General features: G+C 34.7%; 1 protein-coding gene and 1 long non-coding RNA gene across 8 annotated transcripts in view; both read left to right on the forward strand.

Annotated features, from left to right (window-relative positions):
• The first annotated feature begins 743 nt into the window (after positions 1-743).
• LOC128673625 (uncharacterized) lies at positions 744-5,170 on the forward strand. The gene is made up of 3 exons (XR_008405099.1): positions 744-850; positions 1,541-1,693; positions 4,898-5,170. It is a non-coding gene; the product is annotated as an uncharacterized LOC128673625 (long non-coding RNA).
• A 6,769-nt stretch (positions 5,171-11,939) lies between these two features.
• Positions 11,940-21,892, forward strand: part of l(2)gl (lethal (2) giant larvae) — a 46,926-nt gene continuing 36,973 nt past the window's right edge. For 4 of the 7 annotated variants that reach the window (XM_053751313.1, XM_053751306.1, XM_053751311.1 and 1 more), the window contains exons 1-2: positions 12,257-12,404; positions 12,475-12,567. In XM_053751313.1, coding sequence (XP_053607288.1) covers positions 12,402-12,404; positions 12,475-12,567 — 96 coding nt within the window. In that variant the 5' untranslated portion in view covers positions 12,257-12,401. Of the gene's footprint in view, positions 12,081-12,256; positions 12,405-12,474; positions 12,568-21,892 lie in introns of those variants that run through there. The other 3 variants (XM_053751307.1, XM_053751308.1, XM_053751309.1) reach the window with 3 other exon arrangements.

The following is a 21,892-nucleotide window of genomic DNA, read 5'->3' on the forward strand; positions in this document are numbered from 1 at the left end:
TCCTTCCTCAAGAAAATTTACGGATGGAAACATAGATAGATAAAAGAAAGCCGTAGCGTTCGGAAAGCTCTGAGAACCACCCTTTTGCAAAAAATAAGGAAATTAACTTCCTACATAAAACCATTTAACGCTGAACATAAAACCAAGATCGGAGAAAGAAGAATACGATACATTTCGCCATTAAATGTAAATAAAACCAATGATTTACGGGTACAAGTGTTGCCAGCTCTTTTAATTAGATAAAAGCTAGACTCGAATAAAAATTTTACATTCTTATAGCCTCTAACTGCAGTTTGCTTAACCGAGGACACTTTATTATTCTCGTAATAAAATTTAAACTTTCAGATATTCCCGACATTTCAGAAAGTCTTGACTCTGAATAAACCATAGATAAAATTAGTTATATTTCTTTTATCTATGGAATAAACTTTGTTTATTTTTGTGTAGGTAGCATATTTCACATAATGTGATGCAATGTAAATGTTACCGAGTGATTAATTAAATGCTATCAAAAATGTCCGCGCAATTCGAATAATGCCCAAAATCAGAGGGAATTGTGCTAATATAATTACTAAAACTTGTTAGTTGTACACACTCGAAAATAAAACTTACTAACTACTAACTTGCCATTTGTACACACTCGAAAATAAAAGAGGAATAGAGAAACCGGTGAGTTTTAGTAGTAACTCTAAGGAAGCGATTGCGATTGACTTTAAAAAAACATTTTACTCGGAATAGTTCCTTTGACGCTGCGGAAAATCTTCTGTTCTTAGAAAACATTTCGGTTCTGTCTATTAAAATTACTTTTTATTTCTGGTAGAAAACTCAGAGGTAATAAGTGAATAACCTGGTAAGCAATTTCTTTTAAACCCCGACGACAAAAAGAAGGGTATATATGTACCCTGTCGGTATAAATACCCGACAGGGTACATATCATTGTACCAAACTGTAAACAGTGTGCCTAGATATGAATGGCAGTCAACGTTTTGAATTGGAATTTATAAGTTTAACGTGTCTACATATCTGTATGCCTGTTCGTGGCTTCGTAACAACCAAACGACTGAACCGATTGTGATCTAATTTATTTTATTTGAAAGGTAATTTAATCAAGAATGTTCTTAGCTCTGTTTGGAAAATGTGCGTGCAATCGTTTGGAAATCGCCAGCTCTTGTCTTACAGATGAGTAACTTTTTATTTATTAATATTTAATCTAAAGATCAGTTGAAGAAAAAGGCAATGGTCGTTGGTATAGGGAGTAAAATCGATGCAGAGGATATATGGTAATGAAGGCTACACGCGGTGGGGCTGAAATCAAAACGTTAAAACAAAAACAACGTTCTATGCTCGATGACAGTGTGTAATGTGTAATTACACAAATCGTGTATCTATCAAAAGATCTTTCTTGAATTGTAATTGGAGTTTCTGTAATTTCGACTTTTCAACGATTTTTAAAAGTATTCAGGTATTCTTTAAGTATCAAGGTTAAGTCATCAACAAGAGAGCTAATAACAAAATATACTTTCCTTTTTCATGTGTACAGATGATGTAGCAAAATGCAGCCGTCAAACCAGGAAGCCGGTTCATCAAAACATAGTAGAAGCCGCCCAACCGCGACCTAAATTAAATTGGCCAAGCGTGAGTCGGGTTTTTAACAATGGGTTCCTCATCCTCAACCCACTTTTACTTAGGTTAGGTAAGCACAATTTTTTTCAATTTATTCATCACTATCTTACTACCCGCATAAATTTCCCACCCACTCTATACTCTATCGTATCTGTCCCTCCAACTCCTAACTCTTTCTCTTTCATCTTTCGAAGCTGTGTGGCCGCCAAGCCCAAGGTCAGAAAAGGGACAAGAAATAAATTGATTTCTTGTTCCTTACAATTTTGAAAATTCGGCTGCTCTGAGCATTCCCAAAGACGTCAGGGCCTCCCTGACGTCTTTGGGAATGCTTTCGTTGTCTATCAACTGTCATAGCTAGTATCCCTTACTCGTCTCATAAGACGGGAGGATTCTATAGCAGGTTATATATATGGTCTAATTCTATAGCAGGACCTTAGGACATTATATAGATATTGTGCTCATCAATGCAACTAAAATAAGTAAGGAATTTGTAAAATCCTTTTGTAGTAAGTACCTAGGTATATTAATTCCATAGTAAACATTTTATAATTAAATCTTCTTTGAATGGTGATTCGATTCAGAAAACGAACTTTCGCGGTACTTTAGAGTTCTTGTCAGTACCTATTCAAACCTATTTGCTTAACCTCGACTAGACTAGACGATCTCGGTGGCGCAGTGGCAAGGTTCTTGCCACTGAACCGAGAGGGCCCGGGTTCGATCCCCGGTCGGGTCATGATGAAAATGATCTTTTTCTGATTGGCCCGGGTCTTGGATGTTTATCTATATATGTATTTGTTATAAAATATAGTATCGTTGAGTTAGTATCCCATAACACAAGTCTCGAACTTACTTTGGGGCTAGCTCAATCTGTGTGATTTGTCCTAATATATTTATTATTATTATTATTAAAAACCCTAAACTCCTAATTCCCTAGCTCGCAGTAGCGGGAGTCTGCAAACGAGAATTGATTAGCTGTCAAATGACGCCCAAGGAAGCCACGAACGTACAGCGGCGGGATGTTTTGTTGGGGATTTGTCTGTTGGCGGGAAAATTAGACTGTCCATTTACTTCAGACCTGACAGTCCTTTGAAATCGGCGCTAGCCAATTTGGTAAACCCAATAATGGACAGTTTTTCGAAAAAATCTAAAATTATATACTACAACATAACCATACTTCCAAACTACCTACTACCTACATTTATAAATTAGAAAGTCTATCTGTCACGCTTTCTTGGTTGGCATGTAAAAGAGATCAAAATATCTTTATTTACTAGCTACGTCCTGGTGCTTCGCACGCGTGGAAATATCGGGATTGGTTGATTTTAATTTAATCATTTTTCCTTGACTAATTCTCCTTCGTCTATTTTCCTAACCAGTTATAAGACGATAACTTTTTAATTTTAGATAACAATTTTTCAGTTTTTATTACGTTTTTCTTAGTTACGATATGAAGAGATTTAATTTCGCGGTAAATAACTGAGAAAGAATGAATTAATCAATTTAATAAGGCCATTTATAATTCCGACTGAGAACTATGTAACCATTGCGTGTTTAACGAGCCACCGTCTCCGGACAATTCTGTTGACTGACAAAGAAAGGCATTATTTTTGTTGTAAAGTAAAACGTTATAGTACACTAGAGTGAAGATAAAATGCTGTCATATTGTTGAGAAGATCGTAATGTTATGAAGTAATAACCGAAGATGTCCACTTCCTAAGACAGCTGTTCTGAAACTTTTTTTGAAGTTGAATATTTTCTGACATTCCTAATTTATTTAATTTAAAATTAAAAAAGCAAAGGAAAGCATTTTGACGAGCCCTATACTAAAACATGTTTTATGTGTGTGTGGATATGATGGAGGAGGATCTCACAGCAATCTACTGGACCGATTTCAATGAAATTTGGTAGACGGACAGTATATATATTTTTGTTGTATATGATTATATTATACATGTGTATCTCGTCAAATAATAATAGAATCGCACATAGAATTTATCCCGGTATTTCCACAGGACCGAAGCTCTGGGACACAGCTAGTACATATGTTATTAATAATTTTAGTTAGATGCAGAGATGCCATACTCCCTAATGAAAATGCATGTATATTTGATCCGAAATGTAAAGAAAACACAGAGAATGTATGATTTAAATTTTAATTACAAGTCACTCGGTCAGAGAAAGACTCAGTCATTTCCTATTACTGATAACACGAATAGAGGTTTGCATCCGACGGTGAAGGACCGATGAGACTGAGAAAGCCTGCACACACTTCTGTACTAGTCAGTAGTGTAGTTCACTAGAGTGTGTGCAATTATTTGCCGTTAAATGGCGGTAGTCGTAAAAGTCACGTCAGATGCCATTAGGAAACCTGGATAAAATCGTACACCAGTATTAGCAATAACACGCTCTTTAAGAAAGAAATAATACAACACATTGGTAAAACGAATCCCAACTATCGGTTGTCTGGAAGGAATCGCTATTAGCAATTGTACCTACCTACTTAACTATATTTCCTGTCACTTACCAAGTTGTTTATAAAATTATTTATTAAAACCATTTTTTAAGCTAAAATATGTTTTGTCACAATCTCACTTTATAATATTTGCCATTGACAAAAAGAGGCAAAACAAACATTATTTTAAATAACTTTGCACTGTCCAATAAAGTATTCGTTCGTTCATTCACATTCATATTTTTGTTTCGACCCATATATATATAGAGTTGAGCACATCAAATAAATTACCGTACGCCATAAATTATCAGATAGGTACATTGTATAGTTCTCTATCTGGACTGGATGGTATAAAGGATTTATAGTGGCATGAACTGCAAGCTGCAGTTGCATTCTGAAAGCATACCATAAAATAGTGATAACATAACATAACACAAAATGAAGTACAATTGTGTAAATTACAAAAATACAATGTCACAATGACGCTTTAAAACAACCCTTGATTGATATGTGGATTTTCAATTAAAACTGGTTTCCAAGATCAAAGCGATTATTTAAAGTCATTTCTATATTTTTAGATTATCGAAATTGAATAATTCTACTTATAAAAAAAATATTTTGAGTTATAATATTGGAGTTTGGGATAAAAATCCGTCCAGTAGATTTTGTGTGAAAGAGTAGGTAACAAACATATGCACATACAACTTTCGCATTTATAATATTAGCAGGATGCAATAAAAATAAATTCATCATACTATTACACCATATCTCCAGCAGTTATTTTTAAATTTGAAAGGATTTCACTCTATTGTTATGATTCAGGTTACTTCTGATCAAACGTCAGCGCTGGCTTCGCAGTGACTGGCACAATGGGCGGCCTACCTTTGTGCAGCATCACAAAGAACACCCTACCCCGGCCTTGATTATCTTATCTAATCAGTATGTCTTATGCAATAGAATATTATTGTTTTATTTTAATGTGCAAAACAATTTCGTCAACTTTTTTGACTGATTGACAAATTGAACTGAACAAGACTTATGCATTTTAACATGTAAATACCTACCTAAGAAATTTTTCTTTTGTTTCGCTTATATACAAGGTAATAGCTCTTTGGTTGTCCAAAATAGTAAATAATTAAGTATCATTACTTACTTGCTTGTATTAAAGGTATACCAATATTTTTCAAATACATAGGTTAATTAGGTTTTGTTAGTAAATTGGGATGAATGTAGCTTTATATTTCCTACCTATATATCTCTGCTCTGTATAGATTTTATGTATATAGACATAATACCTACACAGAGCGGCCATTTTGATTTTCCCATACTGGTTCAATGACTTCGCCGTTGCTACCTAAGCATTATCATGTAAATCAATCAATAGATGATTTATTATATATGTTGGTATTGTTTGTTGAGGAAGGAACATACTGATGATTATATACAGTTAGAAGTTTGGCTACCACAACATCAGCACCACCGTTACCATACCGAACAGTTACCTTCACGATATTATCAAAACCAAGGATTTAGCAAGGAAAAGCACACACAAGCACTAGCACTGTATTTATTCACTCAGTCGCAAAGAAACAGATAACATCCGTGGTGACCACCGACGCTTGAAGAAATATCGAGGAATCCCTGCCTGGACAAAATTACAAACAAGGAATCGCTGCCCGTCGCCCAAGGCGCCTCTTTGATAAACCTGTGGCAGAAGCAGAGTGAATTTTTAAGCATTTCGATCACCTTCATTACCCTTCCTCCAAATTTCAACAAAAATATTTTAACTAGATAATTTTATGAGTCTCTGTAGGGGTAGTGTAAATTTGAAGACCTTCGTGGCCTAATGGTCATCAGGCCGGACTGTTCGAGCCGTGCCGAGTTCGATCCCCGATCAGGTCAACATAGAAAATGATCTTTTTCAGATTGAGTCTTGGATGTTTATCTAAATATATATGTATATGAGAATATAATATCGTTGAGTTAGTATCCCATAACACAAGTTTCGAACTTTGGGGCTAACTCATTGTGTGTGATTTGTCCCTGTAAAAAAAATATATCAATATAATCTAAGATTTTAGATTGGTTCTTTATTTTGAAGGACGGTAATTACGGCGATTATAATGTTCGAAAATCCACCCAGCAACAAAAGTAGCAAGCTTGCATACGACTGCTCAATTTTCTGAAAGGCTATTGGACAGTTAAGTTTACCTTTTGTTGTTCGAAACCCAAATAAAACAAACAAACATTCTGTAAACAGTAGCTTTCCAGTGTCTACAGGCGTCACGCAAGACTGATAAATCTGTCTGGAGATAAAATAGACTGGACTGGACAGTCTGCGGATTTCCAGACAAATACTGAATTTGTAAGCCCTTAGTTACTTGGTGTTAGGTACCTATCTGTTACAAACAGTATTGTATTGTTTTTTTTTCATATGTATGCATACATCTAGATACTATCAAAATAATACTAAATTGATAAGTATGTATTGTATGGGAAGAACTTTAAAAGACGATAGTCGTACTAAACAACATTGAACAAAAGATCCAATTGCGAACTAAGTTGTTCATAATAATAATCTCTGATTATGGAAAAACCAATACCAAAAGAAGCCTATTAACTAAGCAGTGTCAAGATTTGATTTAATTTCCTTGCTCGTTTTTTGTGAAGGTATTTTGACATCGGACCGCGCGGAATTTAATTTCGTCGGCTTGTGAACTGAAGATGTTTTGAATAATTTACCATGGAAAATCTAATTCCCCGAGCTAAAATAATTATTAATGAAAGATGGCGGGCGAAATCAGGAATCGATATAAAATGGCGCCTCTCGTGAAAGGGATAAAAAGTTTGTGTGTCGACAAAATTTAAAAGCGCAATGGGATTTATAAATCATTTTCATCAATATTTTCTACGTTGTCTGTGTTCCCTAACTAAGCTAGACTGTAATATTTTATCTACAATAGATATTTATGTTTGATATATAACATTTTTTATTTTTAATTAAAAATTAAAGACAGGGAATATAACTAATATAACAATTAGGTAGTTTTTAATAGTAATTAGTAATTTAATAGTTATGGTACGCATGACATTTTGTTTACATAGGTATAATCTGTGATTACATGAACCATGGAATCTCAACGTTGAAGCTCTTATAAATCAATGTAGCCGTCCCTAGGAATTCCGTTTGATAGTTCCACGGGTCCCTCGGGAGCGGGATTGAAAGGGAACTTTGTGATTTGTGACCTCGCTGATCTTAAAACCTTTGGTTTTTATTATTATTTTCCTTTCAACGGTGAACCTTGAAATATAGAGCATGGTGGTCGTGGATTGCTTTATTTTCAAATTCAAATTTCTTTTTGCTTAAATGTAGCTATTTAAAAGGTGTTGGTAATAACCGTAATAACATTTACATATTCCTTACAGTGCGCAAATGTTATAATGTCAAATATTAAAATTGCCATTAAAAATAATATCATATTTTCAAACACAGCTAAGATTCTCTAGAACAAAATCGGTTTCAGTCGTATGGCTGCTATGATGCCACGGACAGTCATACATGTACACAGATACGTTAAATTTACATTTTCCCTGTTTCTGTCGTCGGGGGTTAAAATAGAGTTTTACTAGCTCGGTAAGTTAATTTTCTACGTGTGTATCGCACAAACTGTCGACGACAAAGCTCATTAGATGCAAGGAGCAAGATGCGCCGGCCGCAATCGATCGTTACCATGGCAACATTCGACTCAGCTTCCATTACAAGTTACGATACGACTAGGATACGATTTTACCTTACCGATATTATAGTTCGAAATTACCAAGAACATTGCCCTTATGTGAAAGTAGACCAGAGTTTTATACCCTATTGAACACTTGGTCCGACTACCTAGTCCAACCGATATTTTCTTATTGGGTCGAATGTCTGAGTCTGACTTCGAGATCTACCGTATATTTTTGAAATTAAACTCCTGTTATGTCTTATCAATATGTAAACATTCGGTAGCAACAGAATGCTATTCAATCATCAAGAGCTTTATGTAGCTACTAGACACTTCTTCGCTTCGCTCCCGTGACAATTTTGAGATAAAATATAGCCTATAGCAATCTTGGATAATGTACCTTTCTAATGGTGAAAGAATTTTTGAAATCGGTTTGGTAGTTTCTGAGATTACCCGCCTCAAACATACAAACTCACAAAGTCATAAACTCACAAACGCTTACCTCTTTATAATAATAGTATAGATGAGTTCTCACTGCTGGGCATGAGCCTCCCCCTTCTGTTTCCAACCACTTCTATTCCTCGCCAGTTGTTGCCATCCGTATTTGAGACTGACAGTTCGTCAGACCAACGCATTATAGGCTTGCCTTGCGTTGCGATCTTATGCCATCAGTCAGGACCCAAGTAGGTAGTCAGTCTTTTGGTCTATCTTTCCAGCGTCATAGCGGCTTACATGAAAACTGACGTATTTTTACATTTTTTAAAGAAATCGTGGGATATAAACCACTGGAAGAACACTCCCGCGGCATCGGCAAACGCCTGTCTTGGGTGAATGGAACTCATAGCACCATCTCTGCCATTTACCTACTTTTTATGTTCCCGCTATATTGATCAATCTAATTTTCTTCTTCTTTTGAAATCATATCAAAATCAAATCATTCAGAAATTGGGCCTTCACAGGCACTTTTTCACTTCATATTCTAAATTAAATTATATTTACCAAAGCTAACAACTACTAGCATTTCGGAACGACCACTGTTGAGAAGAAATCCCGAAACTCATTCAAGGTCTCTATCATCATGCCAGAAGGGCTTACCATTAAAAAAAATGTATCTGGGGAAACGGCAGTGCTGCCGCCAAGTCGATCAAAAAAGAGGCAGGACCGTAGGTACCATCCTTTTCTCGAAGCAATCATTTTTTATCAGTAATATAATAATGTAAGTACACAATAAAGTACATAGTCAAAAGGTATACCTACCGAAACATATCATGTTTGTGATCGAGTGCTAATGATAAAAAAAATATTGTGCAGTAAATATTAATCAATTAAATTGAATCAAATTGATAATCGACATGTTGTCTAAGAGTGGGTTCAACCGTCAATTATTATATAGAAAACATGGAATAGTAGGTACCTCAGGAGTACCTACTAATTCAATGGCAGAAAAAGGCAAAGTGACTCCATTTTTCTAAACGTCAGCTACACGCGGATTAAAATCAACGCCAAATTTGATGATGCAACTCACCCTAAATAACAGTTTGTATTTAAGAAGCAACTTTCCACTTCTTTTAACGGCATGTCGGCAATATACCAACACGTCGCACCTGAGTTGGCAATTTGCATATTTTGCACTGCTTTAGGCTGATCGTGCACGACCATAGATTAAATGAATTATACAGATAATTACTAACTCTCTGTAATATTTCATACCTCCTCTTTCTCATTTCTTCATGTTTCCGGTCACAGGCTCATGGCTGTGATGACGCAAAGCCCCTGGGTCAGTTTAGTCTGTTGCCTATTATCTGAACTGTCACCTGCCTTATATCAGCACTCATTGAGAATGCTATTATTTTTTTAGTTTTTACAAAATAAATGATGTACTTACTTAGAATAAGTAATATAAAATACTAGCTGCGGCCCGGGGGTTCGATCCCGTGGGAATTTCGGGATAAATGGTGCCCTATGTATTATTCCAGGTTATTTTCTACCCGTGTACCAAATTTCATAACAATCTGTCCAGTAGATATTGCATGAAGAGGTAACAAACGAACTTACTTTCGCATTTTATTATATTACCTAGTTGGGATTGGGATAGTTGGGATTGTTCTATCACAGGAAGAATACCAAATGCGAATTAAAGTTCTCGGTCCACCTAACTGTTTGTTCCAAAGTACTCCTAAATCTTTCGTTATCTTTAGTGGAGTTTGCTACTTAAAAAGAGCAAAACTTTGTAGATTAAGCCTAGCACTATACTCTGAGTTTGGTAATAGAATACCTAATTAGACGGTGCCGGCTCTATTTAGAACTGAGAGACGAGAAATTTTATCCTAATTAGGTATTAATGTTTACAGTAAAGAAGAAAAGACAGCAAGAAGTCTATTCTCTTTTCGATTATTACAAAGTTTGTAGTTACGCTTATCTCTGGAACGAATATTTGCAGCCACCGATGCTACTAGGCACAAAAAATATTATTTCCGCTTAGTATTTCCCCAGTTTCTTTGAAAAAATCCTACCAAAGATATCTAATTTTAAGACAACACTTAGTGTGATGAACAGTAGGCAGAGTAACCTAGCATGCGAAATGGTACACCACAACACTTGACATGACAAGCACTAGATGTCAACTGGCCGAGCTACTTCACTCGAGGGCGAAACGGGACAGGAAATTGAAAAACGTTTTCACAGGCATCCAGATAATTAAACATACATTTTGTTGTGATGGTGCAGTGGTTAAGACTCTCGCCTGTGTTCAAAATGTCCTAGGTTCGATTACTATTCGTGCCAAATTAGGTATACCAATCTGTCTCAAATATAGTTTTTATAGAATACGTCTTTCTTCAACAAGAAAGACGTATTCTACTACTTCATCTACTACTACTACGAATACTTCCACGGTTACTGTTAATGCGTTAGTCTGTCTGTCAATTCACCAGCTGATAGTAGAAATAAGTAACTGCACAGCTCACAGCCAAAAACCCAGACGATGGTCCAGAACAGATTGCTGTTTGACAGGATACAAAAAAAACTGTCTGTGGCGTTGTGGCACAACTAAATTCACAACTAAAACTCTGAGGTGATTTTGATGAAATCTGGAATAGATATAGTTAATGACCCGAGGTCATACATAGGCAACCGAAGAAGGCGGAGCTTCGAGCAAAATCTAAGCGCCTGTCAATTTAAACTGAGCAAACATAGGCGCGTCAAAATAAAACCCTGCTAAAATTTACAGCGTTAGTGCCTGCACTGTGTATACGCTGTATTCATATTAGGGGTATTTGTAGTTGGTCTCTATGAAATGAAATACCTATTCTGTTGTAACAATATTTATAGAAAGAATCGACAACGCAATACAATCCCACGATTTTACGTGTCTCTGCGACCTTATTACTTTTTACTCTTTGCTGCCGCCTGAGGTACGTTCAAAGTAACTTTTTAATTTTTCTCTAATATCCAAATGAAAAAAACAAATTAAATGAAAACTTTAATATAGTAAACTATTGTATTCTCAATGTATAGTTTTTCAATTTTATTAATACTTTTAGAAAACCGTGAATATTACAAAAAGTCCAGAAAATAATCCAAATTCTTTATTTGTAGGTTCTGAACGTTCGCGTTCTCTGTTCTTGCCAGTTAAATAATTCTCCTATAAATTTTGGCAAAATATTCTTTCAAATAGAATAAAAACTAATTACATATAAATTAATTTATTCTATTCCTATCCTGGAAATACCTTTATTTATGAATATTACTAACATGCATTCACAATCATAATAATGTTTGATATTTATTTATTTTTAATAAAGCATGTTGATATTAAAATTTTTTTACTTTTACTTTCTCCTAGTTGAATCAATCGAACATGTCGTAAAATAATTTCGTACCTATTAATTTTTTTTCATCACAAAAATAATACCTTCATTTCAAAAACATGGAATTGGACAAAACATTATGTGACATGCCATGTCTCGATCTCTATTTTGATTATTCATTCGCTTCAATTACATTAGAAATAATTTCTAACATTTATTACGTTTAGTCTATATTTTCTCAAATTTTTGCAGCACTTTATAATAACTAGTTGTTGGGAATAAAATATATATTAAATGGCAACTCTAAATACCAGTCACGTCACGTCACTGCGTCAGTGTGGGTTTGCGTGCGTTCGGATTTGTGAGTGCTTTTTTCATGTTTGTGTGTATGTCTGACGCCGTTTTTGTGATTTGTCAATTTGATTATCTTTATAAATTGGATTTTATCACTAAAACTCCTCAAACTGACGACTTCAGGTACGTTAGACGGTAATTTACTAGAATATCTACTGCTGTATGTTGTGGTTCCCACGGATGAGTGTTTAAAACTAACCCTGCCACAGGCGTTGTCTCGATGTGGTGACGATATTACCTAAAGAATGTTGTAAATTCTGTGTTTTACGGGTCTGGTGAACAGATACTATCGTTATCTGTTATTGGTTATCTGGTGATTTCAAGAAAAACTTTATCTTTGCCCGAGCAGTGCAACTGAGGCCGTGCGAAGCGGCAAGACATATAAGTCAGTCGGCGCTTCGATGCCGGTCGGATTGCCTGTGCTCCGCGTCTTACTATGATATAATGGTGGGAGTGTGACTTGTTTGTCTGTTTGTTTGCGGTGTCTGTGTTGTGCTAAGGGCTTGTTCTGTTGCAGGCCGGCAAGATGCTAAAGTTTATTCGAGGGAAGGGCCAGCAGCCCTCGGTTGAAAGGCAGAAACTCCAGAACGAACTGTTCGCGTTCCGCAAGGTATGTCTATATAATAATAATTGCAATTCTGTTGATACTATTATTATGAAGATAAAATATTTGTATTTTGGTTTTGTACAAATATATTCAAAAACCTCTGGACTAATTTCAATAAAATTTTGTAAATAGGTAGTTAAGAGTATAAGTTCAGGACTACAATTGGCTGACTTTTTGAAAACATTGATGTACTGGCGGGCAGCTGCTAATTGTTCATAAAATAGTTGTTAATAGTACACTAGTAGAAATCTGTGGCTACAACATTTTGTTATGGTCTAAACTCCAATGTACAACCACATCAAGTTAGCCCGCTTGAAGTTGTATTCAATAATAATAGAGGCAAATTTGTGATGATTTTAAAGATAGTACACAGATATGTTTTTGTCAGAAATAATATTCAGTGAATGACACATCAGCTTTATAAGCTGCTAGGGTAATTAAAAAAAATTAATAGAATAATAGGAAACAATTCACATCTAACTTGGAGCACATCTAGCGAGTATCTGTGATGATGCATACTCTACAATTACTCATTAATTTATCATCAATAATGTGAGGTACATCATTTTCTATCTACTAGAATAGAAATATGTTCATTTAAAACACTACAACACACACAAAAACTAAAAGAGATTACACACTTAATATCCTTAAATATTCAGATAACATTGTGAATGTGTGCTGCAGCAAATCAAATAAGCCACAACTAAGTGATGTGATAATATTACTCAGAGAGCAATACATTTGTTTTCAGTTGTAGCTACTATAAGCAGGTAGGTGCAGGTGTGAAACATGAGTGATGGGAAATAATGTGTAAAAAATAAATAAAATATAACAATGAATATTATAATACATAATACTAATTTAAAAAAAATAAGATAGTAATATATTACGGAAATGTTCAGTCAGTTTGGATTTAGAGACCAACTGTTAACAGTGGCTTGTTGGATTGTTCAATTATCATGGTTAATAATGATTGTCGTTGGGAAATACATTAAATATATATGGGTAGCTCGTTCCGGCTTTGCTTGGGTAAAACCAGAATAAATTATACAAATAAACCTTCCTCAGGTTCCTTCACACTATTGGTGAAAATTATATTAAAATCCATTTCGTGGTTATTGAATTTATCACATTCATATAGACAGATCTATGCGACAGGTGAAATGCTTATTATAATATGTAAAGGATTACCAATACCAACCTCTAAAACATACATGTATGAATTTAATCCCTTAGCACTTGTCAACCTAAATTACAAAATGTTTGTTTCGCACAATCTTATCTGCCCTATACAGTATTTGCTTAAGATTAGATGTGTCAGTTAATTTTTACAGTGCACCCATTTTTTGTGGTGATACAGGTCAGGGCTATAGTAATATTTCATGTGAAGAGATAACACTTTGATTAATCATTGTTTTGAATCCAAGGAAAGATCCAAATCAAGGAAGAAATCCTATAAAATAATACTAAAATCATCATACTTAATTAGACGGATTTTAGTACGCCGAATTATTCCACGTCGTCTATTGGATATTGGAATTAAATAAAAACACAACAATGTGCTAGGTATTATACTATTTTGCTTACCATTTAGTAACCCGCAAGCTCGTTTGCCCACTATAGTAAAAATAATTTCAAAGTGTATATCTATCAGACTTATAATCACACCATAATAAGCAATGAAATATTTCATCAGTTTTATTAATGCCAATTGCTTGTTTTATGAAGCCCCATGATTGGTGGCTTCAAGGACAAATTGTTCACTGTCTATGCTCAAGTGGTCACGTCTGGTTACTGATAATGATATTTAACAGGTTTGCATTAGGGTTAATGTACTTTGGTACTCAGATTTTAATGTTCAAAACAATTAACTGTACCTAGTAATTTAACTCGTTGAGTGAGTGAGGATTAGTTATCCTCGTCGTTCTACAGATTTCTTTTTTAATTTCATGGCTCCATCGTTCGCCAAAATGAAGATTTTGCCAACGTCAAGGTTGAGATTGAGACTGAATATAATATGTTATTATGATATATTAAACACAGTTCAGAGTTTAACCTAAAATATATAAATATATTATACATATCCGTATGTATGAACATACGGATAGATATAGGACATATAAGAGTAAATAAAAATTATAAGTAGCTATTATTATTTTGTATAAATTTTGCCAATATAATTATAAAACATACTATAAAGTTATTTTCCTCATTCATGTGTCAAATGTAATATTTTTAAATATCTTTTAAAAGCTCCATTTTGTATCCGTAGTTCCTTTACAGTTTTCATAGTTTAAGGATCTGCATAACATGGTTCGGGTAACGTCAATAGCCTAAAAAAAATCACGTGGTGACTGACGCTAATACACTCTGTCACTTAAAATGATAGTTTTCTAGTTTGATCTACTCATTCATAAAGAAATAATATACAGGTTGACTTTTTAATCACTGTCGACTTTTTGTCTACAATTTTTTTTCGCGATTTCGGGTTTGCAGCCAGTATACTGGGTGATTACTGAACTTTTCGTATGAATGATATTATCAGAGATGCGCGCGGGTCCCTTCTAAATCTATGGATCTTAGGTTTTCAACTTTTTTCCAACGTCGTTTCATTAGTATTTTGATCCTTATGTTTTGAGTTAATAAAGACGTGAAATTGGGTACATTTTTAGCTGTTGACTGCACTATTTATCTATGACTTATTGATAGTTACAAATAACTATATGTACTCATAAACATACAGATTTAGAAAAACCATTTCGCCCGCCTCCGCTACGAACAATTAAAAGGGCTTGGTTTATTACTTTGTTTTAATATCCGTTTTACAGTCCAACGTTTATAATAGCGTTTTATCATTCCTAATCTAGTGAAACGGTCATTATTGTGGCTGTTAAGTAGGCCAGAGTGTCAAAACAAATATTATTTAACGTCCAGTTAATAGCCAAAGTATAAACAGACCTATTACTAGATTACTACACAGATATTATATCACATTAAATGCCGCGTCTTTAAAATATATGAAAGCCATATCCTTCATTCGAACCCGTCCAGTACTTTCGGAGATTAGTGTGATCATACATAATGACAATTTTTTTTTTCTTTCTATTATTCTTCGTACTATTTCGACGATAAACTTCAAATCACCCTATAATTAAGCTCCATACAATGTCTGCACTCAGCGTTGATTCGTCGACGGACGTAAACACAACAGAGAACGACGGAGCAACGGGGCCGGGCTTCTAAAGGGCACTCTCGTTAGCGCGGCATGCGGCATCTAGCCTGATATAAATCCATGACCAGCTATAAACAAATCCGTTGATATTCCTATCTTCTGGCACGCAACGCCCGAAATAGAATTACGATACTATTAAGATGGGATTCCTGACACAAATAGCCATGATTTAATTATATCAATCTAAACCAGATGTAACCCTTGAATAGATTTTGATGGAAAATCGTTATTGTTTCATCGGAATGTTAATAATGTTAGAACAGACAATAATACTTAGTTAAAAATTGTAATTTGTTTATTAGGGAATGTCTAGTTATACAAAATATGTATTGCTTGGTAAAGTGTGACAATCTGACAATTAGATTACATACATCGTTTTTTACACAACTGCCTAAAAATAGAGTAACGTTTTCATAGAATCTATTCTATATTTAAATGGCGTGGGCTGTCTTCTATTCTAATCCATGTTGTGACTGACATTGACAATTTATTACAGCAATCTTGATTTTTTTATATATTTTGCCTAAACGTAGGTCCTTCGTTACTTATGCGTAGATTACGATACTAAGCTAAATCGTAAATCTTAAGGACTACTTTTGTAATATATCTGAAAAATATTCTATTTAGTAATATAATATAATACTACATAAAATATTTCAGTTCCTGCTGGGCTTTTATTCACGACAAATGCTTAAACCGACTTTGATGAAATATTGTCAAACAACCTATTATTTATTCAAAATGCAATCTTCATTAGTATTGCATTGGAAATAGCTAGATAAAAAATAAATAAAATTACATGAATACGGTGAACAAAACCTCGAATAAATATCTACATGACTAAGTACACAAGACGGTCAACGATGTGCGTTCTTATCGCTATCGATAAGATAGTGCAGCGCTCAATCGATACTGCTGTCACCACTATGGTTGGGTAGCGGCCCTAAAATTAAAAAATATATTTGTATGCACATTTTACGAAACTTCTTCATTGTTGGCTATACGAAAATATACTTAGCACAGTGAAAACTTTAAATTATTTTGAGTACGAGCAAGGCAGCTCGTTCATGCGTCAGGTCAGTCGATCTTGAGTTGTCATTTCGTTCAACTGGGCTTCGAGTCCTTTGATATTGTTGACCACCACAAGAAGTTTTAATGGGCATTACTTATGGCGGATTGGATTTTTTGTCGATTCTGTTATACTTTATAATCAATTATATTAATGTTAATATATGCATAAACTTGCTATGCTATCTAACTTGGACGTAAGCTGGTAACCCCCACGTAGCTAGCGGGTGACCTCTTCTTATCTTGTTCTCCGGTAGTGCGAGAATAAATATGACTTATTATTCGTCATCATCATCATCTGTAGCCCTCCGTGACCCACTGCTGGGTGGGCAGGCTTCTTCCTTCCATCCACGCCAACCATCTTTGTCCTAGGCCACTTTCATCCAGTTGTTGCCAGCAATTTTAAAATGTTATTTATCGTTATTATGAGCTGCACACCGCGGTGTTACCCGAGTAATTATTTAAAAAAAATGCTTACGTCTTCTTTATAAAGCGCCATTGTCTATCAGACTTTTTGACCAAATCCTAAGAGAATCGCGTACTTTCGGGATAAATATCCTATGTGTCAGTTATCTATCAAATTTCATAAAACATTGGCTCAGCCGTTTGAGCTTGAAAAAGTAACAAACATACTGTGGCAAACTTTCACCTTTATAATATTAGTGGTATGGGATGGGGTGTACTATACAATCATAATACAATACCATGAAATCATCAGATATATAAACCATTAACAATAGTATATCAAGGTCGAGTAATAGACCACGCCCAGCCTAGCCTGTTATATTATCAATATCCTACTGATACACTGCTGATAGCGGATTATCACCTTGGTTGTTGTGTACACCGATTTTGAAACAATATTGCTTGGGACATTTTGATAAAGCATGAGATCTTTATGAGGTAATAAACTCAAGGCCTACCAAGGCTCCCGTTCCACAGAAAATAAATTTAACGTAAGAACTAATAAGGCAGCAGGTTCGTTGAAATGGATAGTTTTATTTTGGTGGACTTGTTGGTATAAATTGGTCTATTTGAAAAATATGGACCCGCGCGCGGGGTCCTTCTAAATCTATCAAAAACACCAGTGAAAAAAGTATTGTGAAAATGACAATTCTTTCAAAGATATGTCAAAAATAAAATGATCCTAACTGGTATTATAAATGCGAAATTATGTTTGTTTATTTGTAACCTCCTCTATATTTTTTCTATCATAAAATTGCAGTTATTGCCCACTATTATTTATCACATTTCTAGTTAACATGCAGTTGATTGGTAGTATGGTCTTAAAATTTTTGGGGTCAGTGACACGATGCACTGTTGCGATGGCATTTGCAGCAAAAAGTTGGCGAGCATTTTACGCAAAATTACATTGTTGCCGTTAAGTCTTTGATGCGTTACAGTCGTTTAAGTCTTACGATTGCCTTTTTGTTCCCCTATCAGTGACCAACATACATACAGTTTCCTGTATACGTTACATACAGGTTCCCGTGTACTTGTCCCATATTATGGATTGACAAGTTACAGATTGTAGATTGATTCTAGATACACTTTAGAAATGGCGCGAAAAATGGGACGCCTATACACAATGGGTTAGTATAGGCTAAAAACGATAATAATTTTCACAACATCATATTTTACAGCTGTTTCATCTTCTGTAGTTTTTTGGCGCAATTTTTTTATTACCCAATTATAAGATGTCTTTCACTTCTTCTTTAGAAGTGAAAGCTCACTTGCAGTGTGTTTAAATGCAATTAATCATGTAAACTTTCAAGATACATACGATATTAGCACCGTAATCCTAAGTAGACTTTTATTTTCATACTTTATCATTTTGCGAATTCAAGACAGTTTCATTAATCTTGTATCAAACAATTATAAGTTATGAACAGATCAGTTTATTCTAAATATTTTCCCATGGACGTAAAGTCAACAGCACATCAAGCTTGCCCATTCATTGCAAATACGTCTCTTTTACCGTCGCATAAAGATCTCTGCGAGGTAACTATAGATTGTACTAGACCAACCTGGATTCACATAGATTACATTGGTCTTGTTAATGGCATCATGGATTAGTCTTCAAGCCACTGGCGGCTTACACGGTTAAACAAAACGAAAAGTTATTGTTGGCTACGCGATGTAAACATAACGTAACTCCGTATAGTGAAGATCCGACTTTGAGTGACATTTATGTACCGCTAAAGTTTTCATCTGATAGATTTTGCAACTAATAGATATGTTCACGCTTAGAGATTTGGTTTTGCCACTGAAATATTATAATTAAGGAACCCATAACATTTTAGATTAATATTTGATTATAGAATATCCAAGAACTGCTGCAAAAAGTAAATATTTTGCTTCGAGTGATGACTGTGACAACTGAATATGAACTTTACTAAGTACACAAAAAGTAACCATGCAGCACTATATAATCTACGTGGGTGGCGACAGTAACGGTCATAATGAATGAGACAATAAACAGTTTTCATTTAACCCGGAAACGGCGCTTCCTCTCTTTGTACTTTTGATGAAATTGTGATAATTTTTCGATAACCTCTCACCCACATTAATATCTCAAATCACATACCAGGTCATAAAAAAATATTCTGACATGATATTTTAGTTGGTATCAGTTAGGTAGATTGATTCGCGCCTATCCTCACCATCATACGCCCATCATCAATTATCGTCTAGTAAACATACACATTAAACTCCAGTATTTAATCACCGAAACCTTCAAGCTTTATAGGATCTAAAGCGAAGTTCTCATTATGTTTTTTTACCTCATTTCTGCAAGGTATAGTTTGCGTACTCTATCGTATAAAAAGCGAATGATGTAACGAACAAGATAAACCAGTTCTCCGGAATCGTGTCTATTGATACAGCAGCTTCTGATACAATTTACCAGACACGCCCCGCACTTATTGACTCTGGTTTTCCGCATATAATAGACCGGTGCCTCTAGTGGTTTAGGTAGTCTGCATCGTTTTGGTTTGGATATAAGTATCTGTCTAAGTTCAATACGAGTTTGCATTGAGGTACCTTTTAGGGCGTAGTCTATGGTGGTAGAAGCAATTGGGAACTCGCTCAGATTAGAGAAACTCGCAATTTTAAATTATTTCCAATTTCTCTTGAGTGTCAGTGGTTCCTATGAAGCGACTAGTAGAGGAACTACTGAGGACAAAGATTAGCCTTTATCTATACGTATACATATTTTCATTCGCTACCACAATCTTGTTTTCGTTGTCCAGAACTTTATACTACAAAAGTAATTGTTAAAATCAAATATATGACCTTCATCTTATTTAAATATTATGTCGTATCAGACTAGATTTTTGTAACTCGATCACGGATCATTGCTTGTTTATAATGCGGACGGACAGGATAAAACCTTTTCCTGGAAATTTCCAAAAATTATAGACTTTTGTAATCATTAAAATATGGAATATTAAGTCAACCCAGGCAAAAGCTAGTGTCTTTAAAAATAAACGTTATATAAAGCCAACTTTTATTCCAACAACCTGTCCTACATAAAGCCGCGCCTGGGAACAGGGTGGGTTCAGCTAGAACATGCTAAATGGTTTCACAACCTATTAAATAAGTTTGCATGCATTTCAGTAAATGTTTCATGTTCACACAGGCCAGTGCCTGTGTGAACATGAAACATTCAGTATTATTAAAGCAAGTTGATGATATATTTCCCACAGGCAATGCAGTTAACTACTAATAAAGTTTACTAGTAAATTAAGTGTTAAACGATGCCAACATATTTATTTTATTTATTAAAGTTAAGAATTTGAAATACGAAAACGCGTTTTTTTTTATTCATCAACTTCATATAACTCGAATACACGACTAGCAGCTATTTATCTCATCACTATACGATAGAATTTTACTTGCCACAGTATTTTTTTATAATACTATCATATTGTCTCCCTCATTGACATGACATATAAGAGTCTCATAACAAATTCAAGTGATGCTATAGTTGATAGAACAATAACGGTCCGATGAAACCTGTTCAAAAATCGCGTTGTAATCACGTCCGATGCACTGTATTCTAATAGGGGCCTTTGGTGAGCAGCATTCCATACCAGTAGATCTTTTGTAATTTTTAACGGGCTTTTCTCTTATATTACTTTGGTATTTAATGGATCATTATTATTTACAACAGAAGCATGATTTTGATGTTTTTATGTTTAATGGTTTGTCAGATGATTGATTTGTCTGTGTAGCTCAAGTGCTAATTTTGCTTTAAAACTTTTTTTAAAGTATCTAAGTCATCATTATCTCAGTCCTTTTCTGCACATCGCTGAAAATTTTATTCTGTTCATATAAGCGTTCCTTTTCTGTATTAATTAATCTCTTACCATCTACAGCCTTCAATGTCACCACTACTATGTATTAAATATATTGATTATTTCTGGTCAACAGATTTTGCACACATATATGTATAGGGAGAGTATTGATTTTTTAATACAACTAAGTTCGAACAAGTCCTCAAATAAATCTAGAACTTAAATGCCGGTTGATTGCCACTGTATTCATAGTAGTACTATTTTATAGCTGTGTGTAGGTGTCTTTCACAAAAATATGTCGATATATTTTGTAGTTGTTATTATGGTGTCTGGTTTGATTATTTCGAAAATATTTATATTACGCATTATAATTACTGAATTGCATTTTTTCATTGTTATTTGTTGTTGTACATTCAACTTCCACCTACTTCACATTCAAACATTCAAAACATTTTAATTTCAACGCCTCCTGAATATTTGGTCCTATATGATCCCAATTATATTTTTATTAAAATATTGCTCGTAACCAATTAGAGTACCAACAGTCCAAGCATTCCGATCATAGATCTGTGTGATGACCATGTCGCCTAGGGTTGCCAGCTATGGCTTTGTACTAACAAGTCCGGCCAAACATATTCTCGCCCGGCTTGGCCAGCTTATGCTAGGTATAAAGCTGTTCCTTTAATCTTTTTTGAACGGTTTTTGTATGTATTACATGTAAAATGGC

This window comes from Plodia interpunctella, chromosome 11 (genome assembly GCF_027563975.2).
Source record: "Plodia interpunctella isolate USDA-ARS_2022_Savannah chromosome 11, ilPloInte3.2, whole genome shotgun sequence".
Taxonomy (NCBI): domain Eukaryota; kingdom Metazoa; phylum Arthropoda; class Insecta; order Lepidoptera; family Pyralidae; genus Plodia; species Plodia interpunctella.